We start from the raw sequence: 21,115 nt of genomic DNA, 5'->3' as shown, positions 1-21,115 counted from the left end.
CGCAGTTAATTATAATAAAAGCGCGTTCTATTTTGGAATGTAAATTGCTTTTAAATCGACTCTCAGCATTCTTTTGCCTGTGCGACTTTTCAACTTTGTCAATCCAAAAGAAATTTCCGCGTATAATTTTTCGCTCTCGTTTTTGTTGTTGTTGTGGTTTTTGTCTTTTGCTTGTGGCATTTTTACGAGCCTGAAGATAATGTGGGCGGCATTAATGCGCAGATGAGCAGCTGAGGTTGAGAAGCTGAGTGAGGTGGCCATAATGAGGCGCTAACCTTTGACAACGATGAGAGGAGGGGACAGGGGACAACCTTAGCTTAGTGACACCATGTGGAACGCACCTGTCGAACAGCATAGTAGCAGGTGAGATTCCGTGGATAGATGCCCGGATAGTTTGGCGATTGCAGGCGACACGGTTTCTTGTCACAGTCGCTAAAGATGCGTGAACAATATGTGCCGGGTATGAGGTCGCCTATAACAAAAATGTAACAACAATTAACAATCCTTAAAGTGCCATAAATTCACTCTTTCACCTACCCAAATAATACTTGGGTTCCGTGTAGTTGTGTTCGTCCTTGATGAGCGGTTTTTCCAGCGAGTCCATGAAGGTTTTATTATTCGCATATGCGCTGAACAAACTAAAGTCCTGACCATAACGATCCGAACGAGCGCCGCTCGAGCTGGTAAAATCATCCTGACTTCCCTGTTGCTGTTGTTGTTGCTGCTGCTGCTGTTGGCTGAGCAGACTGCTTCGATTGTGCCACTGGTTAAGCTCTGCAAAAGAAAAGAGAAAGCAATGAAAGTCCAAGTCAAAGGAGTTGGAGTCAAAGGCAATCCTGTTGCGGCAAGAAAGGATTTACCTGCCAGCTTAATGCCGCCGTAGCGCGTCACGGAACTGTCCTTGGACAGCACCTTGTACCTAATGCGAAAGTCAAAGTTGTAGCCGCTTTGATCCCTTGCCAGTCTGCAGGGAAGAAAAAGAAAACAAAGCTATAGTCAGGTGTGAATGACTGCGAGGTACTGCTAAGGGAATTTCAGCAATAAATATAAATTAATATACAAATCTTTCAATAATGAAATAGTAAAAAATATAATAATTCAATAAAAAATTAAAATAACTCATTTTCAGATTTTATAGCAAACATGGAATTTACTAAAATATTATATACAAATTATTTCGTTCTTTTGAATCGTGTTATTAAAATTATATTTTAACACAAAAAATAAATGAAGATAGAATACAAATAATACAAGTAATGTTTAAAATGATATTATTTTTTTAAACTATCAAAAATATAGATAATAAAAAAACTGATGTCGCTTAAGTATACATTTTGTGAAAGTCAATAATTGAATATTTATCATTTACAAAAAAAAGATAGTTGATAATATACTACATAATTAAAATATACTATATATTTGTAAGCATATTCTTTCAATCTTTTTGAGACTGATTTACTTCATGATATCATAGTATAGAAGATTTAATTGTCTATGTTTTATATGCAGATTCTGTCAAAAACTATAAACTTTAAGGCGAGTTGTGTATAAATGCGAGTATTATTATTATACTTTTTATGTAAAATTTTAATCACTAAAAATACATATAAATATGTATTTGAAAATATACCATATATCTCAAATTATACTATAAAGTTGAAAATATACTTCATATTGGTATATTCTTCATATATGCATATTCTGTCAAATTTATTAGATTTTACAAACTGTAGTCCTGATCTCCCATTATGTTGTGTTTTACTAGTCAATATGTGAAATTGTTAAGATGTAACTGGGTTAATCTGCAGTGTGCAAATTTAAACAACCTGAACAGATGTGGGAAATTTTAATTGAAAATTATACTATGTAATTAAATTAAATTATTATACTATATATTCTTTCAAGTTATTAAAGATTCATACAGATATACAAACGGATTGAGTTTATTTTAACCTTTGCAAACATAGTAGAGTATGTTAGATACACTATGTGTAAGTTATTTTTTGTAATATACTGTATTTTTAGCACCTTGGGTCAAACTTAATAAACTCAGTTTACATTTAGCAAAGTGTAAACATTAAAATAAAATGATTAATTCCTCTGTATGCGGTAGAAGATTGAGCTGCAGTGAGCTGTTTGTGCTTACCTGTTTAGCTTGATGGTGAATATCAAGGACCTGGTCTCGCTGTAGAAGAGCACGGGTCCCCACGAGCTGCCGCACCACATGCCACCGATGGGGGTGCGTGCCGATTCGGCAATCTGCATGAAGCCATCGGGACAGCCCTCGTGCACGTAGCTGGTGAAGCGTCCGATGGTGAAGCTGTCCAATGTGACCTGTGTTGAGTGGAGGCAGATTAAAAAGATGCGGTCTCAGGTTGGGGTAATAAAGTGTGCGCTGTGTTTTTTATGTTATATTTTTTTTCTTCTTTTTGGTCAGTATATCAGTGCAATGGTTGGTTGAGTTGCTATGCAGGATGAGGATGAGGATGAGGATGCTCTCAGGACGCACTCGAGCGTGGCAAAGCTAAAGCCAAAGCCAAAGCTGTTGCCTTCTTTGTGTGTGTGCTCCTTATGTGCGAAGGTGTGAAGTGGCATAATAACTAACTAGCGTCCACATCCTGTGTAAGGACTTGGGCGCGCATCCTTTGAGATGACCCCGACTCCGAGTGTCAGTTGTTGTTACGCTTCGTTCGTTGCACGCCTTTGGGGATTAGGGATTTGCGCTGCTCTGGTGAGTGGCTTTGAAATCAATATTGCTCACAACGTTGTGCTCGCTTGCTTGCTTATCTTTTTAATGGCAAAGTTTATCCCACTTTGGCAAAATGAATTGTGAAAGGTAGCCAGGCAGCCACCTGGCGGCGAGAGGACGCACTACACTACTCACCTGCACTACGTCGCCATGTTGGCCGCCCGCCGCTGTGAACGTGAGCACACAAACAAACGGCACCCGATCCTGCTTGGGTCGATGCAGCTCCAGGGCATACGTCTGTCCAATATCGCCGTAGTAGGTGCGATTACAACCTGCGATGAGACAGCGAAAAACCATAAACGGGGTGGCAAAAATATCCTGTTAGCTGCTGACGCTACTGCTGCTTGTCGGCAAAGCATGTTTAACGCAATTAGCGTTAGTTGGGCAATTATGTGCTGCCGTTTTATGTGTTCCGTGTGCAAAGCTGCCAAGGCAACCGCAATTTACACCACAAAAAAATAAACTCCTTGCCTAAACGTCTATTTTGCTATTAAGCGTCGACTAGAATGACGATTTGCGCGCTATTTTGTTGAATGCCATAAATTAACACTGACTGTTAAGCAGCTGTTAACTTCACAGCGTCTTTACAGAACAATGAGAAGACAGAGCTACTGATGTTTTTGTAAATGAAAAACAATTATTTTTTTGATAAAAACCCAATAAATCGGCTCAAAGCACATATTTCAATGCATTTCACGACAGTCACTACAATTGTTTTTTTTATTAATTTGCTATTTTTAGTTGCTCAAGCGATCAATTATCGATATCAGCTGATTATTGCGAGTCGCGACTTAAGCTTGTGGTATTAAAATACTGCAAGTATTATGCACTTTTCGAAAGTACAAATGGAAGTTACTTTTTGGCAAAAATTAGTATATTTTCAAGTTGATCTAGCAGTGAAAAATTCGTGAGCGTCCTTTCAAAAAAATTGCATTAAAAATGCATTTGAGCGGTAAACAAATTCAATTTGTAGTGTTTTTTTTTTACTTTTTTTTTAAGTGAGTGTGTTCAGTGTTAGCATTTATGAAATGCAAATGTAGAAGGGCAAAATGAAAAACAAGCGAAAAATGGTAAGTGCCTAAAACTTTTTTCACTTTGTCTTGGAAGCGCCTCCTTTTAAGCGCCACTTTTGCCATTTACCGCTACTTCATCTCATGCATACAAATGTATTTGTGTGCGAAGGCTTGTGCATGAATGATATCTCTGTCTCTTTTGTTCTAATTGGTAAACCTAATGAAATTATGTGTTGTAGAAAACCAGAAAAGCAATTCAATTTGCATGACAATTGTGAATTGCAGTTTTGCTGTTGTTGCTCAACAGAATGACATATCAATTAGTTTTATTAAAAATGCATTGGGATTATGTAGAGACGAAAGAGAAGAGGTGAATAGACACACAATCGATTTCCATTCAATTTGCTTACTAATGCGTTAGCAGCTTACCTTTCAAATTGGATTGTTGTTTCTTGTTGTTGCTGCATCATTCAATCAAATTGAACATGCAGACGAGTAATCATCAATACTCAATTAGATAATTATGCCTAACAACTACACGTTGCCTGTCCGCACACACACACACACACACACAAATCCAGATCGAATATTCTGATGTGTTGGTGTGTATATGTGTGAGGGAGGCTTTGCTTATGTTAGTGTGCACGGAACGACATGAATTTAGAAGCTTTTAAGCTGTCAATAGGAACAACATGGCAGCAAAAAAGCTCGTCACATTAAGCGGTAATTGCTTCAATTGTTTTATCTCGCATACACATGTTTGTTATACTATATTGAGTGCTTGATTGCCCAGTGAACCATCAATATTTACATATGCGCCCGTTTTTCAATTAAAACCCCAATGCGTTGACGTTCTCATTCTGTTCTGATCCTTTCGGCTGCTCCTGCTGCTCATTGAATGTCATTGAAAATACTTAATTAAATTCATCAACGCTTGACATGACGTGCCCATGACTGGGCAGGCGAATGCCACTGGAAAAGGGAACTGGCAACTCTCTGTCTCACACTCTCTCTCTCTCTCACTTCACTTTGGGCGGCCAATTGGCAAAGTGAGAAGTTCACTTTGCCGCCATTATGAGGGCGCTTCGTTGTGAGTGTCTGCGTATGAGTGTGAGTGGGCTTAATTACATTTACACATGACGGGGCGGGAGGCTGAAACGAGGCAGCGCAGGTTGAGAACGCGATAAACACACACAGAAAGTGTGCGTAGTGGGAGGGGGAACTGAGGTGAACTTACACTGAGGCAAAAACGGCATGCCGAAAGCCTCATGAAATATACAACTAATTGCAGCTTAAAGACACTGTCAAATTGTAACCAGTAAGCTGCGCTTAAGTGAGCTTTCGAAACCTGCCAAGAAATATGCAGATAATAAGATTATGTACTTGACTTGAAGATTTTGCGCAGCTTAATGCAGTTTTGTCTCTCTGCATGTGAGGGTGTATGTTTGTGTGTGTTTGCGATAGTGAGGTGTGTTGGAGTGAGAGGGGAAAAATGCGGACTGCCTTAAAGAGTGTGAACAGTGCTGCCACTATGGCCGTTTTATTGCGAGATGTTTTACTTTTTAAATTTGAATAATTTTTTTTTTTAAATAAATTTTACTAGTTCCAAACTTGAATAGTTTTAAGCTTATTTTCGCATCTTCAAAACGTTGGGCTCTTGGGTTTCTTATTGAGAGCCCACTGTTGCTTGTGTTTGTACAGTGCTGCCACGTTGGCCGTTTTATAGCTAAATTTTAAAATGCTTAAAGTTGTCTACATTTTTCTGAATGAATTCTACTAGTCCCAAATTTGAATGGTTTTCAGATTATTTTTGCATCCTTAAAACATTAGGTGCTTGGTTTTTATATGAAAGCCAATGTTGTTTTAAATTAAATATATCGTTTACATATAAACATAATTTTCACTGGGCATAGAAGAAGCAATGAATCTACAAGGACGTAATGACGAAAATTTCAATTTTAAACGAAGTGATAAATATTTGAATTATTCATTTTATAGCTGTCGATTTTGTAGATATTTTTGACATATTATATTTGAACTATATATTTGAACTATTCATATTATACATAGGTATGGATTTTGTAGCTATTTTAACTATTATTTTTATCAAATTTGTTATTCTTTTCATTTATTGGCATTATATGCACATATAATTATGAAAAAAATGAAGTATAGAGAAGATTTCCTCTATTATCTGGAATTACTTTTCGCGAAAACTTTCTCTAGTTCTTAATATAATTTTAAAGCAATTTTGCTTAAATGAAAAACAATTGCTTGACGGTGTGTGTCCAGCAGAGAGAGTTTTCTTTACACACATTTTAATATACTTCCTTTCCCAAATCTGACAACTGCTTTCGAAATTGTGACAGCACAGAGCGTGAATGTGTGTAAAGAAGCTTAATATCGTGAGGTTGACTGAAACAAAGAGTTGCAAAAAAAGTTCAACGACTGTTGAGTTCATCAATAGCAATTTCACCTTCCTTTATTATTCGAGCTTTTCTCTTTCTTTCTCTCGGGTTGAGCAAACAAAAGCATGTGTTGCTATTCACCCACAGCGTTTGTCGTTGCTAATCTCTTATGACAGCTTTGGATAATTGCTCATCATACCCGTAGCGTAATGTTTCCTTCCCTTCCTCTCCCTTCCCTTCCTCTCCCTTCCCTTCCCCCTTTACTTACGTGTGCAGAAGCGTGGCTCGTCGCTGCCATCACCGCAATCGTTGTTGTTATTGCAGAATTTGCTGAGCGGCACGCAGCGTCCATTGGAGCAATTAAACTCGGACAGGGAGCAACCTGAACCTGAGCCTGAGCCACCTGACCCAAGCAAACTGGCAGCAACCGGCATGGCATTCGATGTGGAGGCGGCTGCTGTTGCCGCTGCTGCTGCTGTTGCTGTTGCGGCTGCAATGGCTGCTGTTGCGGCCAGCGAGAGCAGCAAAGTCAGCGTCGACGTTGACGTCAGCGTCGCAAATGGATGACGTTGACGTTGAAGCTGACGTTGAAGCTGAAGCTGAGGCAAATGACAATGGTCGCTGCTACAGCTGGAAGCCTTAATTGCATGACATTGTGTTGCTGTTGCTGTCCTTGTCCTTCTTGTTGTTGCTGTTGTTGTCCTTGTTGTTGTTGGCATTTGTAACATTTGTGTGACAGTTTTGTGGCGTTCATTTGACTGCCATTTGCTGTGATCCCGCCAATGTTCCATGACCTCCCTCAGTCTGAATAATTTTGTTTTTGTTTTGGTTTTTCTTGTTGTTGTTGTTGGTGTTGTTGTTGTTGTTGCTGATTCATTTGCAATTGCTGTTGTTTGGGCAGTGTTTGTTCCATTTATTCGTTGTTGTTCTTGTTGTTGTTTCAGTTTCTTTGGCCTTTTTCTGCTTTTGAATTTCTGACGCCATTTCAATGTCATTATGGTGGTTGTGGTATCTGTAAAAAACAGAAAACAGAAAACAAATTAATTAAATTGTCGTAATTTTTCATTTTTTCCCCATTTTTTTTTATGCAATTTTAATTAATTTTCACAAATGTAAATTGAGTTCAATTTGATGTATGCATAATCGCATTGCTAATTAGTTGTATTTTTCTGTACAGCCTCGTTTTTCCTTTTTTTTTTTGCGCACCATTTAATGAATATTCACGAATCAATTTTGGTATTCAAATGCACAAAACGATTCTCGTGCGGCTCACTTGGCGATTTATACGCCAAATTTATGGCCAAATATTTATCGCTCGGCATATAAATTGAAATAAATTTTAAACTGTCCCCCCTCCTTCGTCTCAACCCTTTTATCTCCTCTTCTGTGTGTTGTGTCCTGTGTCCTGTAACAGTTTGCGTCGCTGTCTCTGTCGCAGTTGGCATCATAAATATTTGCAGCATAAACAATTTTTATTTTTGTACATTTTTTGTGTGTGTTGGTTGTGTTGTGTTTTCGTTATCCTTGCGCATTCGCTAAGGACGAATTTTCACGCGCGTTGCACATTATGTGTAAAAATGTGTGGGAAATTCGCTGTTGTTTTTGTTTTTTGCTGTTTGCGTTCACGAAGCGTGTAAGGGCACTTTTTCAGTTTTTGTTCAGTAGCACAATGGAAATATGTGTGTGGCCTGGTCCAGAGACGAAACCGAAACCAGACCAAAAACCCAAACGAGAGCAGAACAGACGCTATAAGGGGAATTGATTAATGTGTTTTTTTTTTGGTTGCCTCGTCGTTGTAGAGATCGGTGTAGAGGTGTAGAGGAGGATAGAAGGTGCTGCTGTCGATTGCAGCAGTCAGTGATAACGATGAGAATAGCAAGAGAGAAAAAAAGAGTATAGAGTGTATAGAGAGAGAGAGAGAGAGAAGGCTTCTATTGCTGCTGCTGCTGCTGCTGAAGCTGCTGCCTCTTGCTCTTTGCTGATGATTTATTACCGTTGTTTGGGGCTTGCAACGCGTGACCCCAAAACAACAGCGAAAACAACAACAACAACAACAACAACAACAACAACAACGACGTCGGCAACAACGAAAGTCGGTAAGTCAATGAGGGCTAGTGGGAAATTACGGTGGCCGCCGGGGGGAATTGAGTGCAGCAAGCGCATGGCGAAAAAGGGAAAAAAGATGGAAAAAAATAAAAACGAATGAAGTGAGCAGAAAAACAGTTGCATAATTTTAAATTAGACGCACAGACATGGAACAGACAACGACGACTACAGCTGGACGGGACAGGAAGCACGGGGCAGACAACGACAACTATGGCGGCAGACAGCAGATGACGTCGACAACGTATAACGAACAACGAGCTAGTACAACGAACACAACAACAACAACAGCAACAGCAGCACACGGAAACTGCTGCTGATGCTCTTTTTTTTTTTTTTTTGCTGCTGCTGCGGCGGCGGCTGTTGCACAAGACAACACGAAAATGTTTTTGCGTCTGGCGGAGCGCATTAAAATGCCCTGCGAATGCTCTACAAATTGGCAAGTAAAATAACAAAAATAAATTAAATTACCAATAAAGAGACGGCGGGCATGACGTATACTTAATTTGGTGCTAATTATCTAAATACAAATGTTCTATGCTCTATATTGAAGTGTGTAGTTGAGGTTAAATGTTAGTCAATAATTACGAAATTACATTGCAAACCAACTATTATTATATTATCAAAATGAAAGGCAGAAATGATACGTACGTATACGTAATTTCGGGTTAATGTGTCCTAGTTTGGGGCTCAGAGTTTCTGTTGAGTGTTATTAATTTTGTGAAGTAATTTAATGCACAACTGTCAATATAACAAATTTGTCCAACAATTATTACATTATCGAAATCGAAGGCAGACCACGAAATTACGAAATTTCTATACAGTCTAAGAATTATAATATTATCGAAATTAAAGGCAGAGAAGGTGCAACAAAAATATCTTGGACAGTTCGATATACGTATACGTAATTTCGGGTTAATGTGCCCTAGTTTAAGCTGTCTAGTTTAGGTTGAATGTAATTAAATTTTTGACGTAATTTAATGCACAACTTTCAATATAACAATATATAGTAGTCCAACAATTATTGCATTATCGAATTAAGGATACGAAAGAGAAGATAAAAAGGTATTGATTGGTTAGTTCTCTATACGTATACGTAATATCGGGTTATTTCGTAATTTGTGGTATCTAGTTTACATTAAAAGTCATTCAATTTGTAAAGTAATTTAATGCTCAACAATTTCCGAATTATTCAGCGAAAATTCACTACAAAAAAGTTTCAGCTCTTTTTCTGTACGTATACGTAATTTCGGGTTTGCTGTGTTGATTGTCAAAGAATTTGTGAAGTAATTTCATGTGCACAAATTACAATATTCTCTAATAAAAGAGCGAAAATCGACAACATACAAATATCAGCTAGTTTTCTGAGCATATACGTACTATTATTATAATTATTGGAAGTTAACAAAGAACTTCTGTATGTATTCCTAAAAAATTTAATTCATTTAAATCATTTATCTCGGGTTTAGCTTTGCTGGAAGTTTTTCAAAGCTTCTACTCTTTTTTTTAACCAAGTCGCACGTATACTTAATTTCGCATTGATTAGCCAGCTGATATGCTCACTCTAAGATTAGAGTATGCAATGTGTGCAAGTAAAAACATGTTGTTTTTAACATATCCATGCCAGCGGCTCCTTGTTTACTACCCCTTCTTCCTTTCTTCCTCGCTCGCTCGCTCTTCGACGCTTCTTCGACGACGAAGAAGAAGCAGTCTCTGCAGTCCCGCTGGCAATGTGTCCTGCTGTTACGCTGCAACTGTTATAGCGTCTGGCGTCAGTGGAATTTGCCACACACAAAATCAAGAAGCCTGCCACGCAAGCAGCTGACAGCAGCCACAAGCTAGCTAGCTAGAGTCCAGTCTGTACTCGAAGGATTCGCAAGGACATCGGGGGACTGAGAGGCTACTTGCAGTCGCTGACTAGTCGTGCATTAAATTGCTAATAATTTTTGATATGGCAAACTTTGTTTTCGTACAACGTAAAATAACGTCTGCCTTCTTTCTCTTTCTCTCTATTCACTTGGGTTTTATTGCAAAATCTGAGCAAAGTGCAGTTTCGTTATGGTCCTATGTGGCTTAAAGTCGTGGCCGGTCCAAGATTCTTGACTAGAGAGTAAAACAGTAAAGTAAACAAGCAAGTAAAGTTGAAAACAAAAGCACAAAACATGGAATGAGACTAAGACAAAAGAAGTCTGAAACTGAGGCTGAGCGTTCGATGGAGCAATGTCAAAAACCTTTCAAATTTGCACTTGTGCTGCTTCTTCTTCTTCTTGTTTTCTCTCTCTCTCTTATTCTCAGTGTCGTCTACTGCGGTAGTTTCAATAACACAACAACAACAATAAGAAGAATGGAAGCGGGCAAGAACAAGAGCAGTAACTTGTTTATCATGGCGTTTGCTTGCTTATCAACACTAAAACACACACACACACACTCTCACACCCAAGCATAAACACACACACATACACATTTATACAATCTCATATCTGTTTACAATGGCGCAAGAAGAAGAAGAAGATGAAGAAAACGACGACGACAAGCACGTGAAAGATGGTGGTGTAGATGATGATGATGGTGAAGTGAGAAGCAAAGTGAGAAGCAGAGAGACAAGCAAGCACTGAAATGGACGACCTTAATGGCGCCCAACGTGTGGCAGTGAGTGGAAGAGTGAGAGGGAGAGCGCGCTATCAGTTACTGCTACTGCGTTGAAATGTGTGACCTCCATACCTCCAAGTCATCGCAACTAAAGCAGCAAACATCAATATCCAACAAGCTTTACCGCACACATTGCAACCACAGTTCACGTATGCGAGGAGGAGGACGAGGAGGAGTAGACGCTTTTTCCTTGCTTGCGTATGTTTGCCATATGCAAAATAGTTGCATAGAAAAAGTGTTGAAAGACATGTTGGCAGTGGTACGTTTTAGCCAGCGGCATTGGCAGTTGTTTTACTATTTTTTGCTGTTGTTGTTGTTGTTGTTGCCCCAACTCCTGAAGCAAGTCACATCGCCATCATCTTCATCATCGCCATCGCTGCAGTTACAGCCGGAGCATCATCATCAACTGGCAACCGGAAGAGAACTTGACTTATAGCATACCATGATGCACTGTGTACCATGCTCTCCTCCTCCTCTTCCCTTCAACCATTTGCTAGCTAACAAACTTTGCTCAGGCGTCGCAGCGGAAAGGGAAGTGCAGCATCGCACTGTGCTCTGTGTTCTCCATCCCCCAACCTCGACTTCTTTCTTCCCTCCATCGACTTCCTGTAACCCCTTCTACAGCGAAGCGTGTGATGTGACTTTAAATTTCAACTACATACTTGAAGGCGAAGGCGTTTTATCTGTGGCTCAATACGAAGGCATCGTCGTGTGTCGTATGTCTTGCCTCATTAGCGCAACTAAATCCGAGCGGAGGCAGAGGAGAAGTTGTGGGAGGAAGATGCACACAAAAAGCAAATGATAATTGCGACAATTTGCCAAATATAACCCGAGACAAATTACTTGTATCGCGCCAGTCGAAAAGTTGTCAACCCCAATTGCTAGCTGTATGTATTTTCCGGCTGTGTCTTGAGGGAAGTCAATGCTTGAAGTCGAATGAGGAATTAGGAAGGAGGTGAGCGAAGGCGAATTCTGTTAGATTTTGGCAATGAGGCGAATGTATGTAACGAACTCAAAACAGACAGACACAGTATGAGTACTCGAACAGTGAATGTGAATGTGAATATGTGAGTGTGTGTGTTTGAGATGTGTAAGTAAGTAGATTCCCTAGTTGGCAACGAAAGGCAAATTTCCCTTGGCCCTGTCAGCGGTAGTCGTCAAAAGTTTCTTTCGCTTCTGTTTCACAGTGTGCAATGTAAATGGCATTAGAAGCGGAAACGCCACACACACACATACACTCGCACACACATACACATGTAGGCACTCATGTGCATGTGGAAAAAGGGCGTCAAAGTTATTTAAACGCCAACATCGACAAGAGGGCAAAAAGCAGTGGCAAGAAAAAAGGGAAGCAGCCGCAATTGAGGCTGCTTCTGCTGCTCCTTCACTTTACTTTCTTTCCACTCTTTTTTTTGCTGGCGCTTTTGCACATTTGGCAAGGACTTTCACTAAGCCGCTTAAAGCAGGCTCAGCGAAGTGCGTGCCAGCAACTGGCGTGTGCCTCGCGATTTCTGTATCTCATTGTGTGTGTTAGAGTGTATGTGTGTGTGACTCGTGTGTGTGTGTACTTTATGCAGTTAATGAATTTTGAGCGTTGCTCGCATTTTAAGCATTTTTTTTGGCCATTCACTTTGGCTTTCAAAGTATATAACAACTTTGTTATGCTCTTTGCTCAGAACAAAAACTCGCTAAAACTTTTCCATTGAACTGAAAATTAAGTTATTTATGATAGCACACGAGAATCGCTTAATGGAGCTGGCCGCAGTGAGAAACATTGAGAAACTATGCTGAAAGCTGCAGAGAATAAGCTTAATGCTGCTGTGATTTATTTCATTGCAACTCAAATGAATGATGACACTCTATGCAATTTGGTTGGCATTCAGCTTAGTTCTCAGTTGAATGGCGTAGCATATTCATTGATTTAATTGCTAATACTCTTTGATAGAGAGTTCAAAGTGAGCTGAATAGCCTCGAGAGTAGTGCATATTGTTAAGCTTATTTCGAATATTCATTTTAAAGCGCAATTCATATTATTTATCTTAATATTATTTGATTTCTAATTGATATTGATTTTGATTTGCAATAACCTAAATAACCTGAAGACTAATTCATTTTGTAAATGCATATTATTTATCTTAATATTATTTAATTTATAACTGGTATCGATTTTGGGCTTTAATTTGAAAATAACTTAACCTGAAGACAAATGCATTTGGTAATTTGTTGTGATTGGATTTAAAATGCTTGCATCAAACTGTTTGTACTTTTTATACCCGCTACCTATAAATGAATAGAAGGATATTACTCTGTGCCTCCAGGAAATGGTAACAGGCAGAAGGACGCATCTCTGACCCTATAAAGTATATTATCTTTATCACCGTCAACAGCCGAGACAATATAGCCAAGTCTGTCTGTCTGTCTGCCTGTCCGTCTGTCCATATGAACACCTAGATCTCAGAGACTATAATAGATAGAGATATGTTTGCACACAGATAAACTTTGTTACGAATGTTTTCCACGCTACCGACAAAAATCGAACAACAATCGAGTTATTGAAGCTAGAGTAGCACATTTTAGTATATACAATAATAACTATTTTGTTTGTGATTCCCGAAAATTTGGTTGTGATTAGATGAAAAATATAGAAGTTACTTAGGAACTTCTTAGTATGGTGAAAAATGTTAACTTTGGCTGACAATCTGGTATACTTAGCACTCTATGGTATATTTTGAATGTAGTACTAAATAAATATACCAAATAAAGCCTTTGGCATGTTTTTAGTATTTTGCGATTTATTAATTTGGAATATTTTAAGAATAAAGCTTTGCTATTTTGCTTTTATTCAAAATGTGTAGCGGGTATCTCATAGTAGGAGAGGACTGTAGCTTTCTTACTTACTTTTAACTTGGATATAACTTGAAGACTAATTCATTTCATAAATCCATATTTTTTATCTGATTTTTGGTTTTAATATGAAAATAACTTAACCTGAATACCAATTAATTAGTCATTTGTAAGTGGAATTAAAAGATTTTCATCATAGAAAGAGTATTTGACAAACTGTTTGTATTTTTATGTATGTTTTGGATTGCGCTCAATAAACTTATTCTGTTGCTTGGCTTTTGCTTGAATTTTTAAGACAATACCTCCAGGGTTTGCCTTTTTATTTTTAATTTGCACCTAATATGTTTTTGTTGCGCTCGCACATCGCCTACGCTCTTTCCCTCTCTCCGTCTCTCTCGTACTCACTCTCTCTCTCTCACTTCTCTTCTCTGCTGCTGTAATGGCCCTCAGTTACAGTCGCTTCACGCAAATGAAGTTAATTTTATGGGCATTACAAATGCCATTTTAATGGCTGTGTAATTAAAGCGCACGCAACACTTCAGACTTAATTTAATTTTGGGTAAAATTTATAACAATTTTTTAGCGCCTGTCATCGCCTGTCAGTCGCAACGGGTTTCCATTTTCAAACAAAAATATTTTTGCTGCTGTGCTTTGTTGTTGCTGTTGCTGTCCAGCGTCGAATACTGGATACTGGATGGCTGGGATTCCATTGTTTAGCCTTTGATTCATTGATTCAGTCAACAGGACTCTAAAGTGTATTTTAATTTGATTTCATTGTTCGCTGTCATTCAATGGCATTCGCTCTGTTCCAAATGAATATGAATTGAATTCCCCAACTGCTGCAGTTGGTGGGAGACGAAGCTACTTGTTTTCGGGTTTGAGCTCGGGGTACAATTGAGAGGCGAAGAGGTTTATTTTTTTCATTCTTCTTTTTGGTGATTTGGGCTTTTTGAGGGCGCGTTCATTCATGACATTTATTCGATTAGTGTTAGGTGGGAAATGGGCCAAAGGGGCAAAGGGAATGGGGGAAATCAGTGAAGGCGTGTCGTAATGCGACTCTGTATGTCTTTCTCTCTGCCTGTCTGTCTGTCTGTCTTTCTCTCTGTCTGTCTGTCAATCGGTCTCTTGTCCATTTGTCTGTCTGATGACATGGCATTTTAATTAGTTTTCAGCAGTCGGACGGGTGGCGGGTGAAGTGTGAACTGGCTAATTAATATGACAGACGCAGGCAGAGGAAAATTGCAAATTTCGAATTCATTCGAAATGTGCAGAGGTCAAATTAGCTCGAGAAAAATCACGAAATGCGTTTGATTCAGCTCCGATATGATGCTCTGCGTGTATGTGTGTATGTTTGTGAGTGTATGAGACCAATGCTAATGGAAGTTATGCTGAATGAATCAACAATTAGTATTTGACCGGGAGCCAAATTAGAAATGAGTGAAAAATGGAACTATTTGAAAAATTGAAATGCTGCCGCGCTATTTTAGATACATTTAATAACGAAATTGCCCGCAAATAATTAAACAAATAAGAAAACGACGCATTTTCGATAAAACTATATTTTAAAAATATACCAAATTAATATACCATAATACGAAAATATACCAAATTAATATACAGAGAAGACACAAATTGTACTAAAGAATATATTTTGTATGCATGTGTGCATAGAAGTGTATTCAAAATATACCGAAAAATATTGTTGTTATTAATATATACTAAATTAATAAACAGAGAAAAACTAAAATATACCGAATGCTATATTTGATATATCTATTTACTAGTGTATTCAAAAAAATACCTAACAAATATACTGACAATAAATTATTGATCCATTTCGTATAGTCTCTGATATCAAGTGTTTTATGCTAACCATTTTCTTATATTGGTATTTTTATATTTTAGTATTTTAAATTATTTTTTTAATTTAATATATTTCAGTATTTTTTTGGATTTATTAATTTGCTATATCATTTTGGCTGTCTCTTTCTGCCTGTAACACTCACTTCCTGCAGGCACAAGGTTATAATACCCGGTAGTGGGTAAAAATAGAGTATTTGCTAGTCAAGCATACCCCAGAGTTGTGTGCAACAATTTAAATTAAATTCGTATCTTTAGAAAGAATAAATTCGGCGTTTACTCTCTGTCTGTGTGCAAGCATTTCACTTTGAGTGCTGTTCACATATCAAATATTACGCATACGCAACGTTAGCTGTGCTTGAATGATGGATTTTTTCTTCCGTGTTTTGGTTTTTTTTTTTTTGGTGATTTGAGTTATTTATGTGCATGTGAAATGCATTCCTCGAGTAAATATTGAAATTGTGCATAGCAAATTGGCAAATTGCCAGCACAAAGCGCAGACATTGGATTTGATTGATGTGCTATTAAAGCGATTGAAGTGGTCAGGGTGGAAATAAATTGAAATCGAAATCGAAAATCAACATTGAAAATCTGTCTGACGAAGAGAGGCGAGAGAGGCTGGAAATGAAATTGCGATAGACAAAATGCTGTCAAATCACACCCATGAAACCGATACAGTCATTAATATTAATGTGCTATGGAAAAATATGTCTTAAAACATCGGATGGCAAAAAAACAACAACACAAACGAGGAGAGGAGTGTATGTGCTATATTCTGATGTTGTCAACTTTGTACTCGGTCTCCTCCCCCTCCTCTATCCTCTTCTCCTGCTGCTGCTGTCTATCATCATCGTCAGAGTCAACATCATCTCCGACTTATAAACGTGGTTGACGTACAAACATTATGCGATTCTTCAGGCGCAACGCTTGAATTATTTTTGCTTTTGTTAAAAGCAAACATGAAGCAGGCGGGGGAAAGTAGGATTTTGTAGAGGATGTGCGTATGCGTGTCTCTGTGTGTGAAATACAAACAAAACTCCTTGCTTATAGAAGATAAACAGCGAGTAAGACTTGAGGGGCGGAGGGAAAAGAGAAGGCAACGAAAAGAACACGCGACATATTTGCAAAACATTTGTCACATCCTGCAGTTGCCTGGCAAATGGAAAGGAAAAGACTTTCCACACACACACGCACACACACAAGCCCTTACATGTGTGTGTGTGTGTGTGTGAATCGTTTCACTTCGTTTTATTTAAATCTAAAATTGCTTTTGCTTCAGTAATTTGTTTCCTATGCAAATTTCTCCTCAACAAAATTCCGCAAAAAATAAAGAAATTACTTACTTCGTTGTTGTTGTTGTTATTGGAGCAGCTTAATCTGCGAGCTGAATAATGCAATTACAAATAGATGAGTCGAATTTGTTGTTCGATTGCCCAATAAAAAAGAATCCGAGGAGAGAGAGACACACACAGAGAGTGAAGACTGCGAAAATCCAAGCTAGTCATTTTGTTGCTGCCTCTTGACAGCTTCAACTTTGTTGCCAGGCTTCCCCCTCTCGACTCATCGTCAATGCCATCAAGTGGCACTCAACTTGTACTCGACTCACAAGCAAAAGCGGTGCGAAGTGGCATCTCTAGCTCCAAGGCTGCCTCGGCATGTTGCAACAAATCGAAATAGAAATTGAAAAAAAAATGAGGAAAAAACACAGAAAATAAAATCAAATTTCAAGTGGCGCTTCGAAGGCGCTGCAAACAGGCGTGGCAGCTAGCAGCAGGAACAGCGGCAGCATCCAACTCAAGAGCTATTTGCATAATGCGGCTGCTGCATGAATAAACCATGTCTCGATGGCAACTGCCTGCTGCCCCATTCCCCTATTCCCCACTCTCTACAACGCTTTTGTGTTGCACTAAGAAAACGTTTAAATCAAATCAGCAAAAGACAGCGAATTGAGAGATGATGGCAGAAAAGAGAGAGAAGAGTGGGAGAGCAGAGCAGTTGAGCAATTGGGAAACACAGACGTCCCAGGTTATGACTAGACGGCGATAAAGCATCGCACACGCTTCATTGAGCACTTTTGGGGGAAAAATAAAACTGATTTCTCATCTTTTTGGGTTAAAGGAAGCACACAAAATTTGATGTAACGGCTGCTTTAAGGCATTTTTCGTTGGCGACTTCAACACGGGGGAAAAATGGGCAGAAAAAAACGTAAATTGTCGTCTGCTGTCGCCGCCCTCATAAGTATGCTATGAAATGTGCTTGGCAAACTTGTGGGCCCCTTTTGAATATCAAATGTCAATGACAGGCGGCTGTCCACGTAAAACTATTTTCCAGGCAACGTCGACGGCGACGTCCTGCGGTGGGAGGCAAAACTCATAAGCCAGACCAAATATGAAATAAATCACAGGGCGGGTTATTGACACGTGAGCAAATATTTGCGCCCACACACACAGACAGGCAGAGGGGGGTAAGTGGGGGGACACGTTGACTAGTGGCAGCTTGTGAAATGTATTCCCTAACTTCCCCATTACCTTCTGCCTCCTGTCTCTGCCTTAGTTCCCTATTTGCCATTTTCCTCTATCATATTGTGGCATGCAAAGCAGCGAACGCGCAAAACTCTTAAGAACTTTTCTCGGGACCTGCGACCTGCGTCAACCGCACCCCGTTCCTTGACATCCAACGTCAACAGCAAAGTCCACTTAATCCAAATACTGTAAAAATTGTGAAACGACAGATGTGAGAGGGAAGGGAGAAGAGCGAGTCTGCTTCAGTGTTAGTTCAACCTTTGCCAACGATGACGCCGACGATGATGGCGCGGCAATGTCACAACTGCTGATGTGTGTGTGCGTGTGTGTGTGTGTGTTTGAATGTATGTGTGTGTGTGCTCTGTCATCAATTTCGCCTTGAATTTGTTTACCCTTTCAGTCGCTTGTCATATGCGACGACTTTGACTTCATTTCTCGTAAGATGAGCAGAAACCCCCACGACTTAAAAGGGGAAGCCGTCTTTTGTTGTTGTTTAATGTACAGTGAACAATTTGAGGCACATGCGTGAGACACGCTGTGAGAAACTGTTTATCTCTGGCTAATTATGGGGCAAGTTGTGGAGAAGGTAAAAGATTACAAGACGAAGATCCCCAGAATTATTGAAAGCAGCTGCTGGTCAAAGGTTGCGTCAAGCAAGGGTGAACGTATGTGTAGGGATATATAGTTATGTGTATGTGTGTGACTATCCATCAATTTGGTGGCATATCATTGGCTCGAATTGCATAGCATTTGAACCGAGCTGCTGCTCCTTCTCTCACATGGCTTAAACTCGACGTGCCATTGGATTCAGTTCTGGTTACAGACTTAAGTGATTGCTGAAATCTATTTGCATAATTTCTACAGATTTTTCAATGGTTGTCTGCGAGTCCTGATGCTGTTGGTGATGCTGTGGCTGTGGCTGCTGCTGCATAATGCGCACCACAGGCAGCTGGAGTTTATGCCACCCGCTGCTGCCTCACCTGAGCTGAGCTGAGCACACATGATGTCGGGGAGTGAACATGCCAGTTAAGCGTCGACACTTTTTACATATTTCCTTCTATTTCTCATCTACATTTTTTCTACTACTTTTTTACTTTTCTTGCTTCATTTTTACGGTTTTGCATATGCGAATATTTTATGCAGATTTATGTCAACTTTTCTGCTACGTGTCCTGCATCCTTGGCAGGCAAACATTCGAGGCAGGCTGGCTGGCAGATAGACAGCTCTGGCAAACGAGGTCCACGTGCATTTATTGAATTAGTGTGTGAGCCAGTGTTGCCAAACTGCCAGTAAAGTGTTGTAAAATGTTGTAAATTTTCGGGGCAGCAGTTTGCCATGACAGCAGCAGCAGGGACAGACAGATATTCTGTGAGGCAGCACAAACAACATGACTAACAAACGAATCAACGCACAGCCCAAACAACTTGTTTTGCCCTACTCAACGGGGGATACATGTGCCCCTCCCCTTTCTCCTCCCATATCTCCTCTTCGCATCCTGCTTGTTACTGTCCTGTCGTCGGCTGTCGCTTGAGCCTGTTTCCTGTCGCGTTCCTGTTACTGAACCAACATCGCCTGCCTGTTACGACTCCTGGGAATGTTCTCTCACACCGCTGTCGCTGCCGCTGCTGCTGCCCATTTCCCTCTTCTTTTCGTTTTTTTCTTCTTTTTTTTTGTATAATGAAAAGAAAACTTATCTTCAACTTTATGATGATTTCAAAGCAACAACAAGCACAACTTGGCTAGCGAGTGTAGAGAGAACTCTAGACAAGCAAAAGCCTGTTTTTATACCCGCTATCCATAGGATAGAAGGGTATTATGACTTTGTGGCTACAGGAGATGTACGTAAAAGGCAAAAGGAATCATCTCCGACTCTCTAGCAAAGGCGATATAGCCAAGTCCGTCTGCCAGGCAAAAAAAAAGAAAAATGGCTGCTGCATTCGAGTCTTAGCTGCTTTGGCAATATGGTATATTCTGTACACAATGGTATATTTGAAATGAATAGTACATTGATATACCATATTTATCTTCACGTATATTTTATTATTTTGTGGTATATCACAAAATACTAAAATATACCAGATAGTATTTTGTAATATACCACAAAATACTAAAATATACCAGAAGATAAATAATATGTTATAATTTAAGAATAATAACGCACTGCTTTGCTTTTCGTGAAAATGGGCAGCTTACTGATATACCAAATGTCTCAATTGGTATATTTTTCAATTTTTTCGGTATATTAACTTTGTATATTGAATGGGTAGTATATTGATATACCAAATACGGCCATTGGTAGATTTCAAAATTGTTTGTATATTAATTTGGTATATTCTAAGAATGTGGTATATTAATCTGATAGAATTTAAGAATAATATCGCACTGTTTTGCTTTTCATGAAAATGGGAAGTATATTGATATACCAAATATGTCATCTGGTATATTTCTAAATTTGTTCGGTATATTAATTTGGTATATTCTATGAATAATACTGCACTGTTTTGCTATTAATGGAAATGGGTAGTATATTGATAAACCAAATACAGCACTTGATATATTTCAATATTTTTTCTGTATATTAATTTGGTATATTCTAAGAATAATACCGCACAGTTTTCCTATATTTAAATACGAGTAGCGAGTATCTCACAGTCGATCACTTTCGACTGTAGCCATTTCCTACTTGTTTTCCTTCTTCACTTGTCGCACACGTTTTTGTTCGTCTGTCTTCGTCTTCGTCTTGTGACTCGTATTTGTGTTTTCTGTGCGCGTTGCTTTTCCCATTTCCTTTGTGACTCGCCATCTCTTTCGCATGTTTGCCAAGAGTCAGCTGAAGCGCTCGTGAAGTAGGACAACACTTAATTTTGTGTAAGTACTCACTCAGCTCATTAAGCGAACGAGCTGCTTCCCAGCTGAGGGAAATTAAATTTCAACGAAAATGCCCAAAACGGAAAAGAAGCCGAAGCA

The 21,115-nt window shown here is 39.1% G+C and overlaps 1 protein-coding gene across 4 annotated transcripts in view; it reads right to left on the bottom strand.

Annotated features, from left to right (window-relative positions):
* The window catches only part of LOC133841405 (uncharacterized), a 54,565-nt gene that overhangs the window by 16,048 nt on the left and 17,402 nt on the right, over positions 1 to 21,115 (bottom strand). For 3 of the 4 annotated variants that reach the window (XR_009894301.1, XM_062273839.1, XM_062273840.1), the window contains exons 3-8: positions 6,439 to 7,182; positions 2,885 to 3,021; positions 2,147 to 2,334; positions 861 to 964; positions 538 to 774; positions 342 to 472 (exon numbers count right to left, since the gene is read on the bottom strand). Coding sequence is in view for 3 of the 4 variants with exons in the window: in XM_062273839.1 (XP_062129823.1) it covers positions 342 to 472; positions 538 to 774; positions 861 to 964; positions 2,147 to 2,334; positions 2,885 to 3,021; positions 6,439 to 7,182 (1,541 nt within the window). In the remaining variant the exon portion in view is untranslated. Of the gene's footprint in view, positions 1 to 341; positions 473 to 537; positions 775 to 860; positions 965 to 2,146; positions 2,335 to 2,605; positions 2,633 to 2,884; positions 3,022 to 6,438; positions 7,183 to 21,115 lie in introns of those variants that run through there. The other variant, XM_062273841.1, reaches the window with a different exon arrangement.

Source organism: Drosophila sulfurigaster, chromosome 3 (genome assembly GCF_023558435.1).
Source record: "Drosophila sulfurigaster albostrigata strain 15112-1811.04 chromosome 3, ASM2355843v2, whole genome shotgun sequence".
Taxonomy (NCBI): Eukaryota; Metazoa; Arthropoda; class Insecta; order Diptera; family Drosophilidae; genus Drosophila; species Drosophila sulfurigaster.
The sequence above is the reverse complement of the archived record's forward strand: the minus strand, read 5'-3'. Positions and strand labels throughout refer to the sequence as shown.